General features: G+C 41.0%; 1 protein-coding gene across 11 annotated transcripts in view; it reads right to left on the bottom strand.

The window, feature by feature from the left end:
* The window catches only part of ATP11C (ATPase phospholipid transporting 11C (ATP11C blood group)), a 165,885-nt gene that overhangs the window by 37,186 nt on the left and 106,570 nt on the right, over window positions 1-22,129 (bottom strand). For all 11 annotated transcript variants that reach the window (XR_012493555.1, XM_019750470.2, XM_019750469.2 and 8 more), the window contains 10 exons: window positions 19,976-20,137; window positions 19,169-19,320; window positions 18,087-18,158; window positions 16,126-16,199; window positions 14,376-14,479; window positions 13,750-13,931; window positions 12,275-12,538; window positions 7,647-7,821; window positions 2,252-2,354; window positions 926-1,071 (listed from right to left, as the gene is read on the bottom strand). Coding sequence is in view for 10 of the 11 variants with exons in the window: in XM_019750470.2 (XP_019606029.2) it covers window positions 926-1,071; window positions 2,252-2,354; window positions 7,647-7,821; window positions 12,275-12,538; window positions 13,750-13,931; window positions 14,376-14,479; window positions 16,126-16,199; window positions 18,087-18,158; window positions 19,169-19,320; window positions 19,976-20,137 (1,434 nt within the window). In the remaining variant the exon portion in view is untranslated. The remainder of the gene's footprint in view (window positions 1-925; window positions 1,072-2,251; window positions 2,355-7,646; window positions 7,822-12,274; window positions 12,539-13,749; window positions 13,932-14,375; window positions 14,480-16,125; window positions 16,200-18,086; window positions 18,159-19,168; window positions 19,321-19,975; window positions 20,138-22,129) is intronic.

The following is a 22,129-nucleotide window of genomic DNA, read 5'->3' on the forward strand; positions in this document are numbered from 1 at the left end:
AAATGATTTGCATACTTTAGACCAGTTACTTCACCTTCACGTATGCCAGGTCCACTGTGCATAAAATGAGTGGCTTGAATTCTATGTATGGATTCTAAATTGTGTTCTTAGGAACCTCTGGGTAGGCCGGGGAGGTTGAGCAAGTACACAGTTCTGGCCCCATCACCTTTCGTCCACGCAATCCTACTTTATCTGCTTTGTCTGTTGTCATTTCATTTGAAAAGAGAATTCTACTAAAAAAGAGTAGTTTAGAATACTGTTCAGGATAAAAAGGGAACCAACGATTGATAGATGATACAACATGGATGAAGCTCAAAAACATTCCTAAGTGAAATAGGCCGGGCACAAAAGAGTGCATGTGATTCTATTTAGTTCTAAAACAGGAATATCTAATGTGTATATTGCATAAATTACACCTAAATTTGTATAGTATATTTATATCTAAGTTTGTAAATTACATCTGATGTATGTTATATGCTATGTATTACTCGATATTGTATAGAGTATTATATATACTAATATACATCAGGTTAGTCACTGTTTGGAGCAGGGGTGGAGGAGACTGACGGAAGGAGAATCTAGGAACTTTCTGGAATGATAAAAATGTTCTAGTTTTGACTGGGGCAGTGGTTACATGAATGTATACATTTGTCAAAATAGACCTGTACACTTTTAATGGGTACATTTTTATTGTATTTAAACTACACTTTAGAAAAGCTGACTTAAAATTTCCTCTCAAATCTCTTGCATTAAAAGGAATTTCTGGTTTCTGATTCTGTAAATAGGTTTTTTGTTTTGTGGACCACAAATTTCAGTCTGAAGACAACAAAGGAACATGGAAAAAGAAGGAACAGTACCATGACCAAGCTGAGCCCATGCTGGATTGAATCGTCATAAGTTAAATTGCAAATATTTTATCACATACCTTATAGAAGAAATACTGTACAAGGTGTGCTATTCTCATATAGTAGAGATGGCCATGAGCCAATAGCAGTTTCTTTAAATGTTTAAACTTTGGAACAGAATAATCGCTATTCCTGGCTGCTTGGCGACCTTCCTTGCCTTTAATACCTAAAAAAAGAAAATCTCTATAGGATATTTTATAGAATAAGCAACCCCTTGATTTATTTTCGTATTTTCAGCTTGCATACATGTTATAGTTCAACTGTACAGTTAGCTTAGCTTGTTTTAAACCCAAAAGTGCTTTCTTTGGCAATGACAGTGAGACTTACCAATAAATAATAAAACTAAGTTTAATTGGTAATCACCTATTTATGACACAATATACAATGAAATAAAATAATTACTTTAATCATTATAAGGCAAAAATTATCTTGGAAGAAATTACATCTGAAAATTATCTGAAAGCCACTTCGTACGTGCTCACTTGTGTAAGGCATTAGACTAGGTGCAATATTAAAGCAACTCAGAGACCTGGGGTTTGTGGTCCAGGAGCTCCAAACTGAAAAGTGACACTGGGATGGTGAAGTCTTCACTGAGTGAAAGTGAGTTGTAGCCCAGGTTTCCATAAGCTCAAGCAGCTTTAGGCCATTTCCACACTGGATAACCAGTGAGTAGAACTGAGGGGTCCACACTACATAGGGTCACTTCCAAGTGGCAAGAATTTGGGAATCCACACTACGGTAGAATAATTTCCAAGATACCGATTCCATTATCTCTCCCCTTCCAAAAACAAAACAAACCCCACCCCAAAACCTTGCTGGGGTGTTAGGATTGCTGCCTACCAGCAGCCTGATGGGGAAAAAAGCAGGTTGTAGAAAAGCTGTTGTTGCCTTGCCAACATATAAATTCAACCACCCATAAATATCGCCATGTGGAAAACCAATCAAGCAATGATCATTTCTTAGTACCAAACAATCAAGAATCCCAAAAGATACAGTGCAGCAATGTAAGCAGACGATCTGGCCCGGAGCGGAAAATCAATCAAATTTCATGCATGCTGTCAAAGCGAGAGCTAAATGATCAACGGCGCTGCCAGTAGGTTGAAGAAATCACTTTACTTGGCTCATTTCAAAAGATCCTCTAACTTTGTGCTGCTGCATTCCCACCAGGGGTAGGACTTGGGGAGGGACACGTTGCATAATCAGACGAGGACCTTCAATGAACAATTATCAGTCGCAAATTCGAATTCAGGGTGAACAAGCAAAACAATCTCTCTAGAACATAAGACCACTCAACCTAAAAGCAATACTGATACCTGACAGCGGCCATCTCATGAGCTGTTTCTTACCTATTCCCACATGGGATTCCAAGATCATACTGACATCATTGGCGCCGTCGCCTATCGACAGTGTTATTGGACTGCCTTTTAAATTCTTCACCATTCTGACGATCTAAACATTAAATACAAAAAGAGGTACAAAAAAGGTCAGAGCAGAATGTGAGATTGTACTACCGTGTTTCCCCGAAAATAAGACCTAGCCGGACCATCAGCTCTCATACGTCTTTTGGAGCAAAATTTTTTTTAGGGATAGATGCCTCATTCACACTTGTAAATGGAGGCCTTGCAAACAGAAAGGTACTTTGTGCATATACGAGTATGTACAACAGTCTCCAATTCTCAGAGGCAGGAGAACACAGCTTCTCAAAATGTTAACACCAGCGCCTACTTGTTTCTGGTTCTGTGAATGTATGAACTGTCAAATACTCTTGCCTCCAACCTATATTAGAGGTCAACACATTTCCCTCTTTTGTCGTTGTTTCATGTGTTCTTTCAGATCAGGTGCTGAATGTGTGACAGTGGAGATCAGAAAGCTGATTTGGGGTACCATGCATAGGGCTACTAGAACAAAAGGGGGAAGTGAGAACAATGCTTTTGTTAACCTCTCCCTCTCTCCTCCCTGCTGACACCCTCACTCCTGCTTGGTGCACGCCAACCTTTATTCCCAGGGACTTATCTAATGTTAAATTCTTGTACTCATCTAGCTGCCAACTCAACTTCTCCCACCGCACAATGTGATTTCATCTCTCCTATAGGTAGCTGCATTTTAAAAGGGGTGATCTTAAAGACGGTGTGATTTGCAGAAAGAGATCTGAGATATGCAGAAAAACCTGTCACTGTTCCTGGAGTGTTTCTTCAAGGTGTCAGTGGCACAGTACAGCCCAATGCTGTGTTCATGGTAGGTACTGAGTAAAATCAATCTTCTGGTGGAGTTACTTGTGGGAAGTGTATTGGGTAAGCAGCTGTCCTCCCACCCTGTGTATTAGCTGACTGCTTTATGTATCAACCCTCAAAACCCCTTGGAACCTAGCAACTTCTAAAAAGCTTATATATAAAGCAGATGCTCCCTGGAATCTCTGGGACCTTTTCGAGGCATTTGAAGCAGAATATAAAGAGTGGTCTCATCCCCTTCCTTAATCTTCCTGGTGGGTGGGACGTAACACTTGTATCTTAGATTTTTTTTTTATTACTGATGTGCTCCGCTATTTTTAAGTGTGACCTTGTGCTCGAATGTGCAAATTCAATGTTCTTGTTACGGACTGAATACATTTTTATTTTGAAGATGAAAAATAATTTTAAAAAGCTTATATATAATTCAGTAGCTAAATAATGTCTTGCAAAAATTCTGTTCTCACAATTGCTTTCACCAGTTCACATAAATACAATCCACTGTAAACATAACTGAAGTGAGTACAAATAATTTATACGAGGCTAAACTACCCCCCAGTCTTTAAACAAAATTCGGTCAGGACTTACTTAGTACTAAATAGCATACCAAAAAACCCAATATCCAATCCCATTTAACGCAAAAATGATGTTACTGTGAAATGCCAGCTTTCCTCTAATTCCTTCTCTCATCTGGGTTCTTTTAAACAACTTTGTTAAGACTGCAACAAATCATCTGTGAGTCAAAGACAAAAATTAAAGAACCCAAACTAAATTTGTTTTTGATGGGCTGCAATACTGGTTAAACTAACTGCTCCTGATACACCATGTGCAGTAATGATATGCATGTTAAGGAAGAAAAATTGCAGCCAGGAAAGGTCTAGGGAAGGCAATGAAACGATCAAGGGTGATAGCTTCTGCATGAAAAGCATAAAAAGATTAAAGCTTGTCCTTGTGGAACGATAAAAGGATCTATGGTCGTGGACTATACAATAATGAAAGATTTAGATAGAGAAACATGGAGTTTTTTAATGAGCCCCAGGTCACCCGGATTAAGAACTTCTCTTTGATTGCTAGGATAGCTTCATGAAAAAGAAATCAATTTACCAAAAGCTATTTATTGATCAACTATGACTGCATGTAATTCAATGTGTGAATACCAATAAAGACGTAAGGCATGGTCTCACACTTTAAGAATATGATGAAGTAGCAGAGATAGGGAATTGATACCAGAACATTAGCAATTAGATTAGCAAATCAGATTAACAATACAAGATAATAACATGCAATAATCCATGCAAGGGGATATATGACACTGTCATCTAAGCTGTACACATAAGAAGGCCTATGACGTCGAGGAGGAGGGAATTACAGGCAAGAGTGGTCAGGAGTGATTTTACGGAAGTAGAAGTGATTTGATCCAAATCATAAGAGATTGGTAAGATTTGCATGGATGGGGAAAAGGGAGTTGGAGGAGCATTGCAGAGAAAGAAAATGGCATGTTCTAAGGCATACAAGCCAGGAAAGTACAGCATGTGCTCAGAAAATAGATCCGGCTCGAACAGATCAATGAATTTTCATATAGGGAGAATGGTCAGGTTCCACCTGGGGCCAGATTAACAGGGAGTGTGGTATTCTGAAAAGTGGCAGCAGGGTACAGGAGGAATGGGAAGAAAAAGCAAGACTGCAGGCAAAGAGAGAAGTTAGGTGGCTAGTGACAGGTGGAGTGCAATGAGCTGTTAAAGGCCTAGATCTGGAAGGTAATGGAAAGAAAAGACGATGTACTAGAAAACGGACAGAATTTAGTGACTGACACCACGTGGAAGGGTAAAGCACAGAGGAAGTCAACAGAGATTTCAAGGGTTTGAAGCTAGAAGCCTGGAAGTACAGTGAGCTCAGTAACAGATGTAGAAAAAGACCAGGAAAACAGTTGGGCTCTAGGGAAGGCTGAGTTGAGGTGACAGTGACACACCCAAGAAGAACCATTCAGTAAGCAACCAGAGAAGTACAGTCGAGCCACAAAGATTTGGATTGGAGAAGTGACTTGAAAATCACCTATCAGGCCATGACAGATGAGTAGGTGATAGGCCAGAAAGAGTGACTACAGTGAGAGAAATAAAACAGAGCCAGGACGGAACCACAGGGGGGCTGCATATTCTGGGTGGGAGCAGCCACATGGGGTCAGGCATTCCGGTATCAGCCCGGGTGATGGAGGAGTCAAAACTCAGGGAACAATTTGAGCAACAGGCAATGAATGCAGGGGGAAACAAAGGGACACTGCCTCTGACAAAAGGGACCGATTTCTATGGATACGGTTCTGGCAGGATGTGCTTCCCCAGCTGGGGCTAACCAGGGCTCTGAAGGTTGAAGAAAAAAAAGAAGAGCCCCTGGCTGTGGTGGGGACTGAGGGTGAGAAGAAAGCGGACAGAGGCAATGCCCCGGGTTAGGATGGCTTGTGTGTGTGTGTGTGTGTTTATATGCATGTGCACACACACGTGTGAGGCAGGGGGTGTGGTGTGTGTAACGGAGAAGCCAAAGACAGTCATCTTCTGGCTCTAGAGCAAGCAGCTGCAGTACGTGCAGAAGCAAGACTAACACGTATAAAGAATACTCCACAGTGCGTACAGAAGTGGAAAACTGGGTAACTGAGCCGCTAAAGCTCCTTGGGCCCAGTGAGTACAAGGAAAGGTGAGGCAGATCGATGTGGGCTGAAGGAGGTGGGAAAGACAGCTTATGGTACGTGGCCCTTGAGCTGATTTTTACTGTGAGTAAAATGTTTGTCAGGCCAAGCGGAACCGAGAGAGAATTCCAGGTGAGGAAATGGTAGGAGAAAAGCTTTGGAAGCTGGCATGTGCATGGCATGTGGATGGGACACAAAGCGGGAACAATTCGCACTGGACGTGGGAGTCAGAGTGACACAAAATATGCAGAGACATATTGAGGGCCAGCAGGGTGAGCTCTGAGGGCCGTGCTGTCATCTGCCCTGCATCCTGAGGGACTAGGAAACTCCCGAAAGTATCTGAGCAAGAATGTGTGAGGAGAGCAGTGTTTTTGCAAGATTAATTTGGGAGTATGGGTCAAGAGATTGGAGGGGGAATTGTGAAAGCAAGGAGACTAAATCAAATAGTCTGTGTATAAAGTCATAAGAGCTTGGACTAGGCTGGAGGTAAGAGGTTTTAAAAGATGGCACCAAAATGAGAGCTATGACAAAAGGCAGAATCAACAAAACATGGTGATTATATGTATGTGTGTGTGTGTGTGTGTGTGTGTGTGTATAGATATATATATATATATATGGAGTGAGGGAACAGAGCAGGGTCAGGGTGAAAGAAAGGTGGAGGAAAAAAGAGGCGCATCTAACTGTGGTGGGGACTGAGGGTAAGACAGTGGACAGAGACAATGCCCGATATTAATTACGATAGGCTGTGTGTCTGCACGCGCGCGCAAGTGCATGTGTGAGGCAGTGGTGAAGGAAAGAGCAGGGTAGTTTGGATATTTAGACAGCAGAACAAAAATGGCGCCGGTAACAGAAATAATTAGGACGTAAAGTGGCCTGAAGGAGAAAATTGTTAAGATGTGTTTTGAACACTGGAAATTAATGTTGACAGTGGGGAATCCATATGGAGCTGTCTAGCAGACAACTAGAAATATGAGACTTCACGGAAAGGAAAAGTCAATAGGAGTCACAGAAGCGGATGTCCTTATCTAGAGATAGGCGGTAAGTGAAAAGCAGAGGGAAGACTCAGCCTCAGAGAAAACTGATAATTAGGGAGAAGACAGAGGATGAAACAAAATAGAAAGACACTAGATTGCCAAGTGGGGAGGGGGGAAGTCAGAACTGCCGACCATCATAGAAACCAAGTGAGGAGAGTTGTAAGGAGGAAATGACTGAGTGTGAACTGCAGCGGGGAAGTGAGGAGGAGAATGGAAGACAGGACGATGGATTCACCAAGGTCATTGCTCTCCTCCAGGTGACCCAACAGAATGAGAAGAACGAATGCATAGGGCTAATGTAGCGGGGAGGCAGCAGCGACGGAATGGAGGCAGCAGGCACCAAACATTCGTTAGAGAAGTTTGGAAGGCGAGGAACTGGACAGTCAGCTTGAGGGGAACAGCAAAGGGAAGCGCAGGTTTAATGGAAATTGGTGGGAAGACTCCTGCCTTTGATCACAAAGAGGACGAAGCCAGGGAAGACGTAATAAGATAACGGCTCTTTGAAGAAGAAATCAACGAAAAGTGAACATCTGCACATGTGTATACAGAAGTCCCCAGAATGAAACACTAACTACCGTGCTTCCCTGAAAATAAGCCCCAGTTAAGATGGTCAGCCAGACGCACGCATTTAGTACGTTATGACGATGTTCCAGAAGATGACTGGACTGTATTTGAATAAATGTAGATTGTTGTACATGAAAAAATAAGACATCCCCTGAACACATAAGCCCTAATGCATTTTTTGGAGCAAAAATTAAGTAAGACCTGGTCTTATTTTCGGGGAAACGTGGTAACACCCAGTTACCTGTGCTTTCTGTAAGGGTGCCATCCGGCAGCACAGTACTGCAGTGCACTTCATACAAATCTGTAGGAAAATGCTTTTGTAACTGTTAGAACCAGAGTCTTGAGTAGAATTTAATATGAGGGACAGTGTGGAGCCATCGATGATTAATCCATACTCCTGATGCTCTGTCCATGCTCTGAAAAAGAAAAACAATGCTATATTGGAATCTACTGTACATTTCTATTGAGGAACCTGACTTCTTTTAAACTACAAAGAAGAGGGTCTCACATAAGAGCCATCATCAATTTGGTTCCTGCACCTGTAAATTCTAAAGAAGCCACTGTCTCTAATAATGGCATAACAGAGACTTTTCATCGCATCTTTGAGACTCAAGCTGCCCATACAGTTGACATGACGTTCCAGAAGGTACAAAAATAATGGACATTTAGCAACCAGTCTCTGTGTAAGGAACTGAAGGACAATTTTGGAAATTACAGATCAGTCAAATTCTGATAGAAAGACAAGTCATCAGTCAATCTAAAAACTCCTTAACAATACAAGGAAAAGACACAATGGCTTTGGAGTAGACAGATCCCAGAAGACCTTTTCTTAATATCTTTGCCTGAATGATAAAAACCATCAGTAGGCCTGGCTTCTCAAATAAGATGGAGTACTTAACAGATATGGTGTTCATTAAATAACACCATATAATAATGATGTATGTTCCTTAAGTATCATTTAATACTAGATTCGTGGTTCTCAACCATAGCTTCCCATTAGAATCATCTGGGCAGCTTTAAAAAATTGCCCATGCCTGAAGTCTATCCCCAGACAAATTAAATCGGAGTACCTTGGGCAGGGCTGCTATATAGAAGTATGTTTTTTTTTTTTTAAAAAAAGATTTTATTGGGGAAGGGGAACAGGACTTTATTGGAGAACAGTGTGTACTTCCAGGACTTTTCCAAGTCAAGTTGTTGTCCTTTCAGTCTTAGTTGTGGAGGGCGCAGCTCAGCTCCAGGTCCAGTTGCCATTGCTAGTTGCAGGGGGCGCTGCCCACCATCCCTTGCAGGAGTCGAACCAGCAACCTTGTGGTTGAGAGGACACGCTCCAACCAACTGAGCCATCCGGGAGCTCAGCGGCAACTCAGCTCAAGGTGCCATGTTCAATCTTAGTTGTAGGAGGCGGAGCCCACCATCCCTTGCGGGATTCAAGGAGTCCAACCGGCAACCTTGTGTTTGAGAGGACGTGCTCCAACCAACTGAGCCACCCGTCCACCCCTATAAGTATGCTTTTAAAAGCTCTGTAGGTGATGCTCATGCATAGCCAGGACGAAGAGGTATTTGGTGCCAGGGAAGACAAGTGTAACCAATGCCAAGTTTTTAAGAAAAACATATGGAGGAAAACTTACAACTGAGAAAATTTCATCAATTAACATGTCATTTTTTTTTTTTTTTTTTGCGATGAAGAAAGAAACAGTGACTAGTCAATTTCAGCTCCGGGAATCTTGGGTGCCATTTTTGAACCACTGCAGTGAAGTATTAGACACAGCAGGATCTCACCATTATAGATTCATTTGTCTAATTTGATGCTTCTCAAAGTTTAATGTTTACAGGAATCTCGTTAAAGTACAAGTTCTGATTCAGTAGGTTTGGGGTGGGGCACACATGAGATTTTACATTTCTAACAAGCGTTGGTAATAATGGAGCTGCTGTTCTCTGGACCAAACTTTGAGTAGTGAGAGCCTAATATGCCTCATCACACCTTTACTCCCTATTTCTTTGATGTAGACTGCTACCACCATCACATTTTGTACTTATCCATGTTTTGCTTCATAATTTTATGAGCATTTTTTCACTAATTAAAGAGTTATCGGGCCGGCCCGGTAGCTCAGGCGGTTAGAGCTCCAAGCTCCTAATGCCAAAGGCTGCCGGTTCAATTCCCACATGGGCCAGTGGGCTCTCAAACCACAAGGTTGCCAGTTCAACTCCTCGAGTCCCGCAAGGGATGGTGGGCAGTGCCCCCTGCAACTAAGATTGAACACGGCACCTTGAGCTGAGCTGCCGCTGAGCTCCCGGATGGCTCAGTTGGTTGGAGCACGTCCTCTCAACCACAAGGTTGCCAGTTCGACTCCCGCAAGGGATGGTGGGCTGTGCCCCCTGCAACTAGCAACGGCAACTGGACCTGGAGCTGAGCTGTGCCCTCCACACCTAAGACTGAAAGGACAACAACTTGAAGCTGAACAGCACCCTTCACAACTAAGACTGAAAGGACAACAACTTGACTTGGAAAAAAAGGCCTGGAAGTACACACTGTTCCCCAATAAAGTCCTGTTCCCCTTCCCCAATAATAAAAAAAAAGTTATCATCATGTGTTCTTTTTTGCTCCCCTACTACAGAGCGGGCTTAATGTGCAGGAAACGGTGGCTCAACAATCAATGAAGCAATATTTGTAAACATCAACTATAAGTAGGCCACACAGAAGAATGGAAAGAGTATTACCTCATCTTTCTCTTGATAATAGAAAATCTCCTTGTGGCAACAGAAGCATACAGAATAGAATATACCCAACCAAGGAAGACATTAAATAGTCAATATCCAGTGATCCGGACCACAAATACATACAGGAAGAAGAGTGGGCTCTTTGTGAGGTGTCGTATCTGAAGCAGAACTTGAAAGACAGGGCCGAAAGTGGTAGGGGAGGGAATGCCTCTTCTGGTGCACTAGGAAAGCAAGCTGAAATGGCCACTTGAGGCCTTTGGTGTGATTGGATTTTGTGGGTGATGGAGAACCACTAAAAATTTCCAAGCAGGGCTGTGATGTGGGTAGTACTTTCCACTTCAGGCCCACTTGTGCAGCAGACAGGCTTCAAGGATTTGAGGCATGAGCTGCTCCCAGTGGGATGTGGAGCACTAGTGAAACTGGGGACATGGATAAGGCTTGGAGGCTGGTCTTAAGTGGAAGGGACAAAGCAGCCGAAGCTGGCAAAGGGGATTCTGGGTCTGACACCTATGTCACCTGGGGTAAGACTGTACCCAGCTCTGACAGATGAGCTGGGAGCAGGGGATGCTGTGAGCTGATGAGTTAAGTGTGCCATAATCCCTGCTTTTACAAAACTGGCCCAGAACTGCTGAATTGTGCCCCCCTCCACCTGCAGTCCCATGTTGAAGCTTTAACCCCTAGTGTGGTGGTATCTGGAGATGGGGCATTTGGGAGGTGATTAGAGTTAGATGAGGTCATGAGGGTGGGGCCCTCATGATGGGATCGGGGCCCTTATAAGTGGAGGAAGGGACACAGAGCTTCCTCTCTCTGCCATGTGAGGACACAGTGAGAAGGAGGCTGTCTGCAAGCTAGAAAGAGGGACCACATCAGAACTCAATCATGCTAGCACCCCGATCCCAGACTTCTGTCTTCCAGAAACGTGGGAAATTACTTTCTACTGCTTAAGCCACCCAGTCTAAGGTATTTTGTTATGGCAGCCCAAGCATACTAAGAAATGGACAAGTAAAATGGATGTAATTTGGAGTGCCTTTGTAAGTGCCATTTGGCTAAAGGAAGGAAACACTTATCATAGACAATTAATAAAAACCTGTTTATTCTCACTGGTACCCAAGTACCAGTAGAACAACAGCTGTTTTAGAATTGGCCATAGCCTCATGAATGTGGGCTACTCAGCTTTAAAATCGGTTTAAACAGTACAGATGAGGACGCAGAGACAGCATAGTTGTTAACAATAGAGCACGGGCTCAGGAATTGGATAGAACCGCTTCACCCCTTGATTAGCTGTGTAACCTTGAAGGAGTCACTTCATCTCTCTGAGCCTCAGTTTCCCTATCTGTAAAATGAAGAAGATAAGATTGCCTTACTGGGTCGTCATGGAGATTAAATGAGAATAATTATATAAAGTGCTTAACATTATTCCTGGAACAAACATGTGCTCAAGAAATGGAAAGCACTATTACGTAGGGGTCTTTGAATTTAGTGCAGGTACATCCTGTGGCATTTCTAGAGAGGAAATCGATTTGTTTATGGCAAAGGTAAATTCCAGTCATTGCTTTAGACAAGGTTAAGTCCTGGTCAATGGTTAAGTACAGAAAAATACATCACTGAATTAATATGTCAGTGGCTTTCCTTGAGACCCTCAGGTTCCACAAGTTCTTCCTAAGCAGTAAGTTGAAAAAGCAGAGTCAAAATGTCCATGTTAACAAGTATTTGGTTCCCTCTGGAGTTAGTTCTGGGGCATGAAAATCCACACAGAAAATGGCTCCAGGATCTCAAAATGCCAGGAAACTATTACAGAGGCTGCTTTTATTACATCTAATTTAAGAGACCGTGAAAAGGAGTATTTTTTCCTTAACACGGACCAGGCCAGAATAGCAATGCCAAATACCCAGACCCTAAACACTGAGAAACTGAACTAGTTTTCTAAACCCTGAGAAGTGCAGGGTTTTCTTTTAAATTAAAGGAGCAGTGTAAAGTGCCAAATATTCTCAACGGGGCCATTAGCCACAGCCTCAGGGAAGGTTTTAATTTGTAAGGATAAAACATCTGCAAACAAAGAATGATAAATAGAAAATGCAGCCTTCTGCAAAAGCAGCTATGATTTATATCTGAACCCATGTCTAAATATAAGATGTTGAAGCATTTTCTTACTTTTTAAGGCTTCTACTATTTTTAGGAAATTCATGCAGCAACTTCTTACGATATTCGATCAACAATTCATGCAATCGATCTTCTTTCCTTTCACCATCTTCGACAGTTTTTGTGGTCAGTTCCAGGAGCTCGGTGCTGGTTTGGAAAAGGCGGCAGGCATAGCAGGTGGATTTGGCTGTCTCCATCTTGTCTCCAGTAAGTACCCAGACTTTCAGACCTGCTGCATGCAGAGCTTCGATGGTCTCAGCTGCTTGATCTTGTAGCCTGGGAACGTAAAGGGAATCTCGTTAGCCTCGAAAATTCTTGACAGATTCTGCAAGAAGGCCTGGTAAAGAGAGTATTTTTATAATTCACAGCCATTCCCGAGTCCTGACATGTTACCACAGTTGCTTTTCTTATATATCCTTTACTCTTTCTAAGAGTGTCCTCTCTGGCATAGTTTTACTTATTAAAGTGAATGTCAAACAATGAGGTTTGGAAAAATCCATGACATCTCTCAACATAACTGAGATCCAATGGCAGAATTAAGACTCATTGCTCTTAAGCTAAAATGTTCAGGAACTCAGCGATCATTCTTATTCATTGTCACTTTAGCATATTTCATTATATCTTACATCTCATTATATAAATACTTACCATGATTCAAAACAGACAGGGCCAAAGACAGTCTAATGAGATATGGAGGGAAGTTAGTACTAGAATTCCATTTCTGAGGAGCTTTAAAAATAGGAAAGCCAACCACCCAGAAAGAGAATTTAAGCATAATTCTGAAAGGCAAGGATAAAAGAAGGATGACACTTTCTTTGAGATCATTTTGGCAAGAGAATAAAAATGAAACGAGACTAAATGAATTCCATTAGAATTTCAGTAACTTCCAGTGCGGCTGAATGTTTATAACTTTTTGTTTGGCAAAGGCTGACAATTTGTATTTATAATTTCTAAAAACCTCCTGAAATATTAAGAGTCTAAAACTTCCAGGCAGATCAATGCTGGAGCCCTACAATGATGCCCGGCAGAGCTCAGCCTATATACTTAAAGCAAGTCATTTTAAAGTATGCAAATACAAGCTCCAGTCTGGTAAACCAGGTTAGAATGAGCTCTCGTGTTCTTTACTCTACCTGGGATTTCCTTTCTGCTCATCTCTGTCAAAGTCATACCCATTCTACCAAGCATCAGATCAAATGATACCCCCAGCACAGTGTTCCCTACACGGAGTACAACTATTTCATAAAAAACTGCATAAATAAATGGATGGCTTAATAAATATTCAAAAGACCTTAGAGATGACAGATTCATTCTTCTAAGTCACAAATACTTAACAATCATTCCCACAAACACTTGCGAATCTGGTGTGCGGACAAAGCGAAATCGAAGATTGTAAAACTTGACAATAAATTATCAATCCCAACAATCCCAACAGAGACCACCCTAAATGACTGGTCATTAAAATAACAAGAATATCATTTGCTAGTTACTTGTCTTCCACCGCGGTGGCTCCAATTAAATTCATGTTTGTCTCAATGTCATCAAACACTTTGTCCATTTTTTCTTCTCTGTCTTGTAAGGCCATTTTTGCCTCTAGGAGCTGTCTGTCAATTCTTTCATAATCGCCTGGAGCGATTTCTTTGAAGGCTATACACAGTGTCCGATACCCATCCTAGAAGCAAAGAAGGATATCTCTAGTTATCCAACTACTAATTGAAAAAAAACACCACACTCTATTTAAATACTCTTGCTTTACCACACAAAAGAGAAATCTGACGCATTCTGAGTTAAAAAAAAGAACACATTATAACTAAAAAGGTAACATTCAATTAGCTTTACAAAAACAAAATAATAGCTCTTGGGATAAAAAAGCAAACAAAACAACATAAAACAAAGATTCTTGAAAAGTCTTTAAGGCTGCAAACCCTGAAGAGAAATTTGCTGTAGGATAATGTGCTGTATTAAAATAAGGAAAATGATATTAGTAAATTCTCAAATATAAAAATAGACCACAAAAATAAGCTAAAATTCACTTAAAAGTCATTTTAATAGCAATCCCATAAACACAGTCACCTCCAGCATTTCTCTGATTTTCACGGGGAGGGTGTAGGCTCACCATTGCATTTTGTTCCACATGGACTTTAACTGGTGCAATTTCATGGTTTTGCACCCTGGGGAAAACTGCTGAGTCCGCTCCTTTACAAAAAAGAAGTATGTCTCCTAAAATAAAGAACCAAAGCACTCGATTTAGAATTTCAAGACTTGTCCTGGGATTTTAGTAACAGGTAACTATTAAGGTGGCCTCCACACCCCGCCATTGTGTATCCTGAGCCTGCCTTGCAAGGCTCACCCAAACGGAATGAGACACCTTGACCTTGACTGTGTCAGGACAACATTCACTACCTCTTAAGATCAATACGGACACAACTAATAACTCTGGGTTTACAACATGCACCTCCGTTAACACAGACTTCCTTCCAGTGACTCACAAAAGACTAGACTTGTGTCAAGAAAATGCATCTGAAGTCGCTTTGAAAATGTCGTCAACCATGGTCTAAAGTGCACAGGTGGCATCTATAGACGTCAAGGACCAAACTCAAGCACAAACAAAATCAAATCATTTTGAGTAAACTATACAAGTTAATTTTTAAAACAGTTTTTCCCAGAAACTTGAGAATAGCTTTGGCGAATGGTTGTACAAGTACAGCTTTCCATCAGTCCATGCACCCAGGAAAGTAATGACAGCTGAGCATTAAGAAAGACTCTTCGTCCTTACAAGGCAAAGTGCTGAGTCCAACAAGCTAAAAAAAGTGTAGTTCTGAGGTCAAGGCCACTTCCCCAGACAACTCACCATTTGCAGTAGACTGCATATGTGCATGTGCACAGGTAAAAACAGCAAGTATTTCCAATGTCAAGTGTGGTTTTTTTTCATTTTCTCTTCACACATCCAGTGTAGTTAGAAGTCACAAAGCAAATTCCACATTCATATAATGAAATCATTTTCATGACTTTGCAATCACACCCCACTCTATGAAGTGGGATATGTTCCGTTAAGGGTCTGTCTGTATCTTCCCACTCTCACATTAAGGAATTTGGAAGAGATTTAATACTAAAAAGTGAATTACTAGGAAATAAATGAAGGATATTTTTGAAAAACCACCTGGAGACAGACAGACACATGCTTCTGAGAGCCTGCAAATAAAGCAGGAGTTCTCCCCATGGGTCTTGCTGCATCCGAGTAGAAGGCACCCCAACCACCAGGGCTCCTCCTAAAGACACGAGGTGGGGGGCGGGAGGTCCCTGGGATGATGGTACTGGTTGCCCTGCAAAGGGCAAGCTTCTTTACTCTGTCACACAAAGAGGTCAGTGCTGGAGTAAAATCCAAATGCCCTTTCCCAGCAGGTGGGCCCAGAGTTAGCCCAGCTCACCGGCTTCCAGGGAATGTACCGCAGTGCGGAATGAGGACAGCCAGGGAGCGATAACCAGCAATCTCTACACTTGAGGACTCTGCGGCTAGAAATCGCAACCCCCAGGTTGTAAGGGCTGCTGCATGTAGACATTATCGGTGATCATTCAGTACCCTGAACTATAGAAGTCACCTTTTTAGTTTCTGTTTGGACAATCAGGACTAAGGAGTAGAGTCCAGTTTCCAAGAAAATGCGTACACTGTCATACCAGGGGTTCTGCCACTTGGCAGTATTTCTCTGTGCTTACAGAAATACATTACGGCATAGACAAAAGCTACTGCTTTGCACGACTTTAGGTAACCATATACTGCTACATGAAATGTTTTATTTCTTGAAATTGTTGATTAACATATAAAGCTATGAATGGAAAAAGAGAAGTCAAGTTTTTCAAATGCATACCTGCTGGAGTCTTCACAATGACACTCATACGACGACGGACAGAATCAAAGTTTAAGGTGTGAAGAAGCTCATACCTTTATGACAAGAAAAATGAAAGAAGTAAAATATCTAGACCACATGGGGAAAAATAAAACACAAGAGAAACATCGTAAGACATTTAAACATCTTAAGTGAACAGAACTCTCCGCTTTGGGTAAGGGTTGCCGGTTATGTGCACAACTGGTCATTTCCATTGTGTATTTGGAATTTCTCTGCACTTAGAGCATGGAGGACACCAGTGCTGGTTAAGGGGTATCTCATTACCTAATGTTCTCATTATATTACTATATATCCTCTCATTATATTACTTAAAATAGGAAGGAGACAGTGACTACATAGGGATGGAGGGCAAAGAGATGTCCCGCCAAGCCATATATATCTAAGGGGTCTAGAAATACTCCCACCCTGCCAATTATGTTAATCACCTATGAGCGCCTACTATGTGTCAGGCACAGTGCTAGGTGCTGGAAAATAGACACGAATCTGCCCGAGTCCCTTCCCACAAGGGGTTTCCCATGTGATAAGGGAGTCAGAGAGTACGAGATGACTACTTCCCAATCTGCCAAACACCGTCATAAGGGAACCCACAGAGGAGCTGTGGGACACAGAAGGAAAACAATCAAAGGAAACTTCCTGGAAATGGCTGTACCTGAGCTGTGTTCTCCAGGAATGATATGATGAAGAAAGGGTAGCATGGCAGTCTGAGTCGAGCAAGAGCATGTGCAAGGGTACCGGAGCGTGACAGCACTGGGACCGTGGGGGGATGTAAAGTGGTTCACTAAGGCTTGAAATCTAGCTGACAGGGGAACAGCACGAGAGGTAAGCAGGGACTGGGAAATGAGAACACTGTGGGACATTTCAGAGATTTTGGGTTTTATCCTACGAGCAACAGGACTCCATTGAAGGGTTTAAACAGTGGAATGACATGTTCAGATTTGTGTGTGGATGGCTGAGCTATGTTAATCGAATGAAAGAATGCAGAAGGGTACAAATGAGTTGTTAGAAAAAAATGTGAGGGAATATTTTCTTGAAAATAAACAACTTGGATGAAAGCATTTGACCTACAAAGTATTCACTACAAAGCTTCCTTTTGATGGCAGTGAGGAGGTCACTGGTTTGGAATGCACGTGTGTACGACATCTCTACATGAAGCATCTCATTTGGTATTGGCCAAGATGCGGGCACTGCTGTGAGTCAGGCCAAAGAGCCTTCCTCTGGCTTCTGTGCAGCCCTCCTCAAAGATGCACATGCCCCAAGTGCATCGACATGTGTTACAGGTTTCTGAGCTGAGTCTCATGAGATGCTGGGGGCCAGAATGTAAGTCGGATAATTACATTTCAAGCTCAGATGAAGGAATTCAAATTAATCACAGAGCCCAATTCAAATCTGCTATTAAGCCAAGCTGGCTTAGTTCATTGGGGTCTCTGTAGCAAAAGAAAAAAAAGTGTGAGTGGGGGGAGAATCAGAGTAATTGCTACGAGACTCAAACCTGAGCATCTACAACAAGACAAAGCTTCTGACACCACAGCTGCCATTGTTGGCTGGGCTTGAAATGCCAAAGTGATTGGTTGGATTCTGCACAGAAGGTTTCATGCATGTTCGCTGATTTTTCTTGTACCATGTGCTGGAGACCTGAAATGGCATCTTTATTTCAGAAAGAAAGTCCAGGCAGACTCTCATTCAGGCTACTGGACCCATATGTGAACCAAATTGGAAGCATTTCGACTTCAAATCTCAGTTTCTGCCATTTTGTGAAAAACATCTTTCTCTTCCCCCGACTACATTTATATAAAACTCTGAAGTGGGAGAACAGAGTCTTGCATTTATAGACGCGATCAGTTTCCTTTGCTGCACTTACTATAATAAATTCAATTAAGGTTGACTGTGGGGTTAAGACGTCACAATCACACAGTGTTACTTACTCTTCTATTTCTTTTCTTTGGTTCTCCACTCTCATATGGCCATTCTGAATTCCTAAAAATGTGAACCCATACCTGTCAAAAACAAACAAACAAACAAAAAAGACCTTTGTATGTTTCTAAAGAAGGATTAATTTCCATCACACTGCGGTTACTTGTACTTGTTTATTGATTTCTTCTTTTTCATATGATCTCAATCTACAACTGTACTTCCCTTTACTGTCTGAGATGATAACATAGAGCAAGTCAAAGCCCAGTCACAAATGTAATCAAGGAAGATACAATCTGTAATTCCAATTCTGTTGCTAACATACTGGGTGACCTTTCAGTCACTTAATCATCTTGGGCCTCATGGTTAAAATGGGACTATCAGTTACCAAATGACGTCAAAACTGCAGGGAGCACTTCAGAAATAACGTGTTGTACAAAAAGTGGCCACAGTTATGATTTGTAAAATATAACACGAACACTTAAGACTTCTGGCTGGTATGCATACATAGTAATGTAAGTTATATCTATGCATTGCTATTTTCTTTTTGATCTTAATTGATTAGGGTTTGTGAATTTTTCACAAACTTTCAGATAAAGGTGTCTGGCTTTTTATTAAATAAGGATATTTACAAGATAAGGTTATTGAAGCAAACAGAGAAAAACAATAGCTCCTATTCCATGATTTCACTTTCTCAGAACAAGTACAAGAAGTGCTTAATTTTTTTCCCCCTCTTCAAAACTGTTATTATGTTTCTCTACAACTTATCTCAGGGTTTTAGAAACAGCTTCACTGAGGTATAAATGATATACACAGAACTGCAAATATTTACTGTGTGCAATTTCATCAGTTTGGACACATGCAAACAGCTGTGATCCCATCACCACTATACTATCAAGGTAAGAGACATATCCGACACCTCTCAAAGTTTCCTTGTGTCTCTTTCTTTTTTTGTTGTTTGTGGTAAGAACACTTAACATGAGATCTATCCTCTTAACAAATTTTGAAGTGCTAAAATACTGTATTGTTAACTTTGGTATGAATTTGTACAGCCGTTCTCTAGAACTTATTCATCTAGAATAACATAAATGCTTACTTTTTAGCTCCTTTCACCAAAGCTATTTCATCTGGTGAAGAGGATACATAGGTTAAGTCAGCTGATTCTGTAGCACCATCAACAGCGTCATTTATTTTAATTTCTACAGTATGACATAAACACAAGGCACGCAGAAAGAGCTCTTCTCGATTCTGTTGAAAAGTAACAGAAAAATATTATTTTCATTGTGATCACGAGGTAAACTAGTGAGTTAATGTGAGAGGAAGTTATTACTTCCAGCAAATTGAGTTAGAAATTTACAAATTCTTAATATTCAAATGAGCTATCTATCTTCCCAGTACCTAACAGCATTCCTGGTTCTCAGCTAACATGCCCTAGGGGCTGTGTTGAGTCATTCGTGTCAGTGTAGCGCCACCTAATACCAAAACAGTGACTTCTTCAAGGCCTAAAAGAGTTCATTCAGTATCTAATTCACAATCTGGTAACAGCTCAGGCGCAGGGAGACTCTGGTTCATTTAATGCCTAGACACTCCTGGGACTTGAATAGACATCATTCTCGGAGCAGCTCCTATTTTTCTTTTTTCTTTTATGGAGCAGCTCCTATTTTTAAAGCCAAAGCATGAAAAATTACGACCACACAGACGGGGAAGTGAAAGTTTTACCCAAATGTAATTTCCTATAACTCCCTCTATTTTAAAATTCTACTTGTTTACCAGTTGCAGAGCTGTTAGGAAAACAAGAAAGGTGACATGAAAGATAGGCCCAGATTCCTCATTTCCACAATGCAGGGTTAACACACTCAATGACTGATTTCTCAAGGTAAAATGGTAATGAAGAAAATGCCACCTTATCTGCTTTGTCAAGATATGTTAAAGGTCCATCAGTTTGAGAGAGTCCATCAGTCTCCTGAGTTACACCTTTATATTTATACCCATCTATGCAGCATTCAATGAATTCCATGCTGTTTTCAGTGAGTGTTCCAGTTTTATCTGTAAATACATAATCCACCTAAAAACAAGGACACAAACAAATGCATATTTAGTTGGGTGGAAGGCAGAGCAATTTTCATACCCACAGAAAATCATCTTTTCTAAGACTTCTTGTCAAATGTCAAGTAATTACAGAAGCAATATTGTCAAATGAATAGAAATGAATGAATATTTTTAAAGACACTGAAACAGGATCACTTATCTAAGGTAGACCTACTCAAATATAGAAGATTAATAGGAAGGAAAAATGTGGCTGTTTGTATCAAACTAAGTGCCCTTCAATTTAACACCTACCTGTTTTGATGTAAAGAAGTTACATAAGAGAAGTCAATTTTCCAAGTGGGAAACAAGACTATACTGACCATTTACTACACACACACACACACACACACACACACACACACAAATATCTGATAGGATCTTAAATTAACTGGGGTATAAAACTTTTCTTTGAAAAGTAAAACTTTATATAAATATACTGGATTGAAGTAAAATGTATTGTGTCCTATAATGTGTGTAAGAGTTACAAAAAATAGATGGGACAGGGGAAATAATAATGTTAACAGTTAATTAGTAGACACAGTAAGTCAATAATGATCAGAAATATAATTGAAATTCCGTTTCACATACTATGTATATTTTCAGACACTCCTCACAAAAGTTTCCAAATTAAAAAAGCAGTGTTTTATAATGATAGGTTAAAGTATAATATAAGCATATTTTCATAAATAATGGAAAAAATAAGCTCTGAAGTAAATTTTCCATGTAAAATAAGCCATTTTGAGCATTTCCATTTTATCTCAGTTTTTATCTCTTCTATTTATAACATCTGGCATTTGGAAACCCACAATTTTATGCTCCTTTTTGGCAATTTATGCTTAACTAGTTAAAATTATGGGCTGACAGGAACAAGCCTAAGCACAAGATTAAGGTTTTTATTATGTAAGGGAGAAAGAGATGAACTCCAGCAGCAGTTGCTTTCTAATTATTTTTCAAAGCTTTTCATGGTAGCAGCACTGGTATAAATATAGCATTCCAATCTTCCCTTTTTTCCCCTCGTAACCAGCCAAGTTTGAATTCTCTTTAATCCAAGTGGCATTATTCCTTTGTTACATTTTTCCAGTTAAAATGAAGGTCTTTGGGGCTTTTTTTTCTGATCAAAATTATTAACCTTTATTTCCCCCTGAAGGTTGTGCTGGGTTGTTGTGCCTCCTGTACTTGTCAAAGGCGGTGGTTTTACAAATACAAAGTGCAATTGTTTGCCTATATCTAAAGGTTGTACAGTACGGATTTGCATACAATTAGTCTCACAGTTATAGGCCAACAAACTGTACACTAATACAGCAATCATCAAACTATAGCAAGCATCCCACTCACTTGGAGGGTCTGCTGAAACTCAGACCAATGGACTCTACCCGCCCCGAGTTTCTAATTCAGTAGCTTTGGGGCAGCGCTGGTTCATGTGACTTAATGCTGCTGGTCCCAGGATTGTACCAGCAGCATTAACTCACATAGAACCACCGCTCTAACATGTGCCCTATGTCAGGAAAGGGGGAGGGGAGGATCGGCTGTTACTAAAAAGTGCGTATTCTCATGAAGGGAGAGAGAGAGGGAAAAAGAGTGACAGGCTGCGGCTTGTCTCTCTCCACTCTCTCCACAGCCTCTTCCTCTGTAGTGTGAGTCTGAACCAGCTAAAAAGGCCCCTCTCTATCAACAGGCTCAAACCCCCCACTTTATGGGTGGAAAACCCAAAGGAAGATAGGTGTTCCAAGGTAGAAAGAACCCTAAACTAAAGGTGGAACACATGAAATTGCCTATTTCACAGGTCACAATTGCTCAAACATGTTCATATCATTCAACCTAATGGAACACTTGGAATGGAGTCTTGGCTCCAGCACCTACTAACTTTGTGACCTTGGAAATACCTCTTCATCTCTCTGAACTTTAAATATTAACCTTAAATAACCAAACCTGCTGCACATGGCTGTAAAGAATACAAAATAAAGCTCAA

Source organism: Rhinolophus sinicus, chromosome X (genome assembly GCF_036562045.2).
Source record: "Rhinolophus sinicus isolate RSC01 chromosome X, ASM3656204v1, whole genome shotgun sequence".
Taxonomy (NCBI): domain Eukaryota; kingdom Metazoa; phylum Chordata; class Mammalia; order Chiroptera; family Rhinolophidae; genus Rhinolophus; species Rhinolophus sinicus.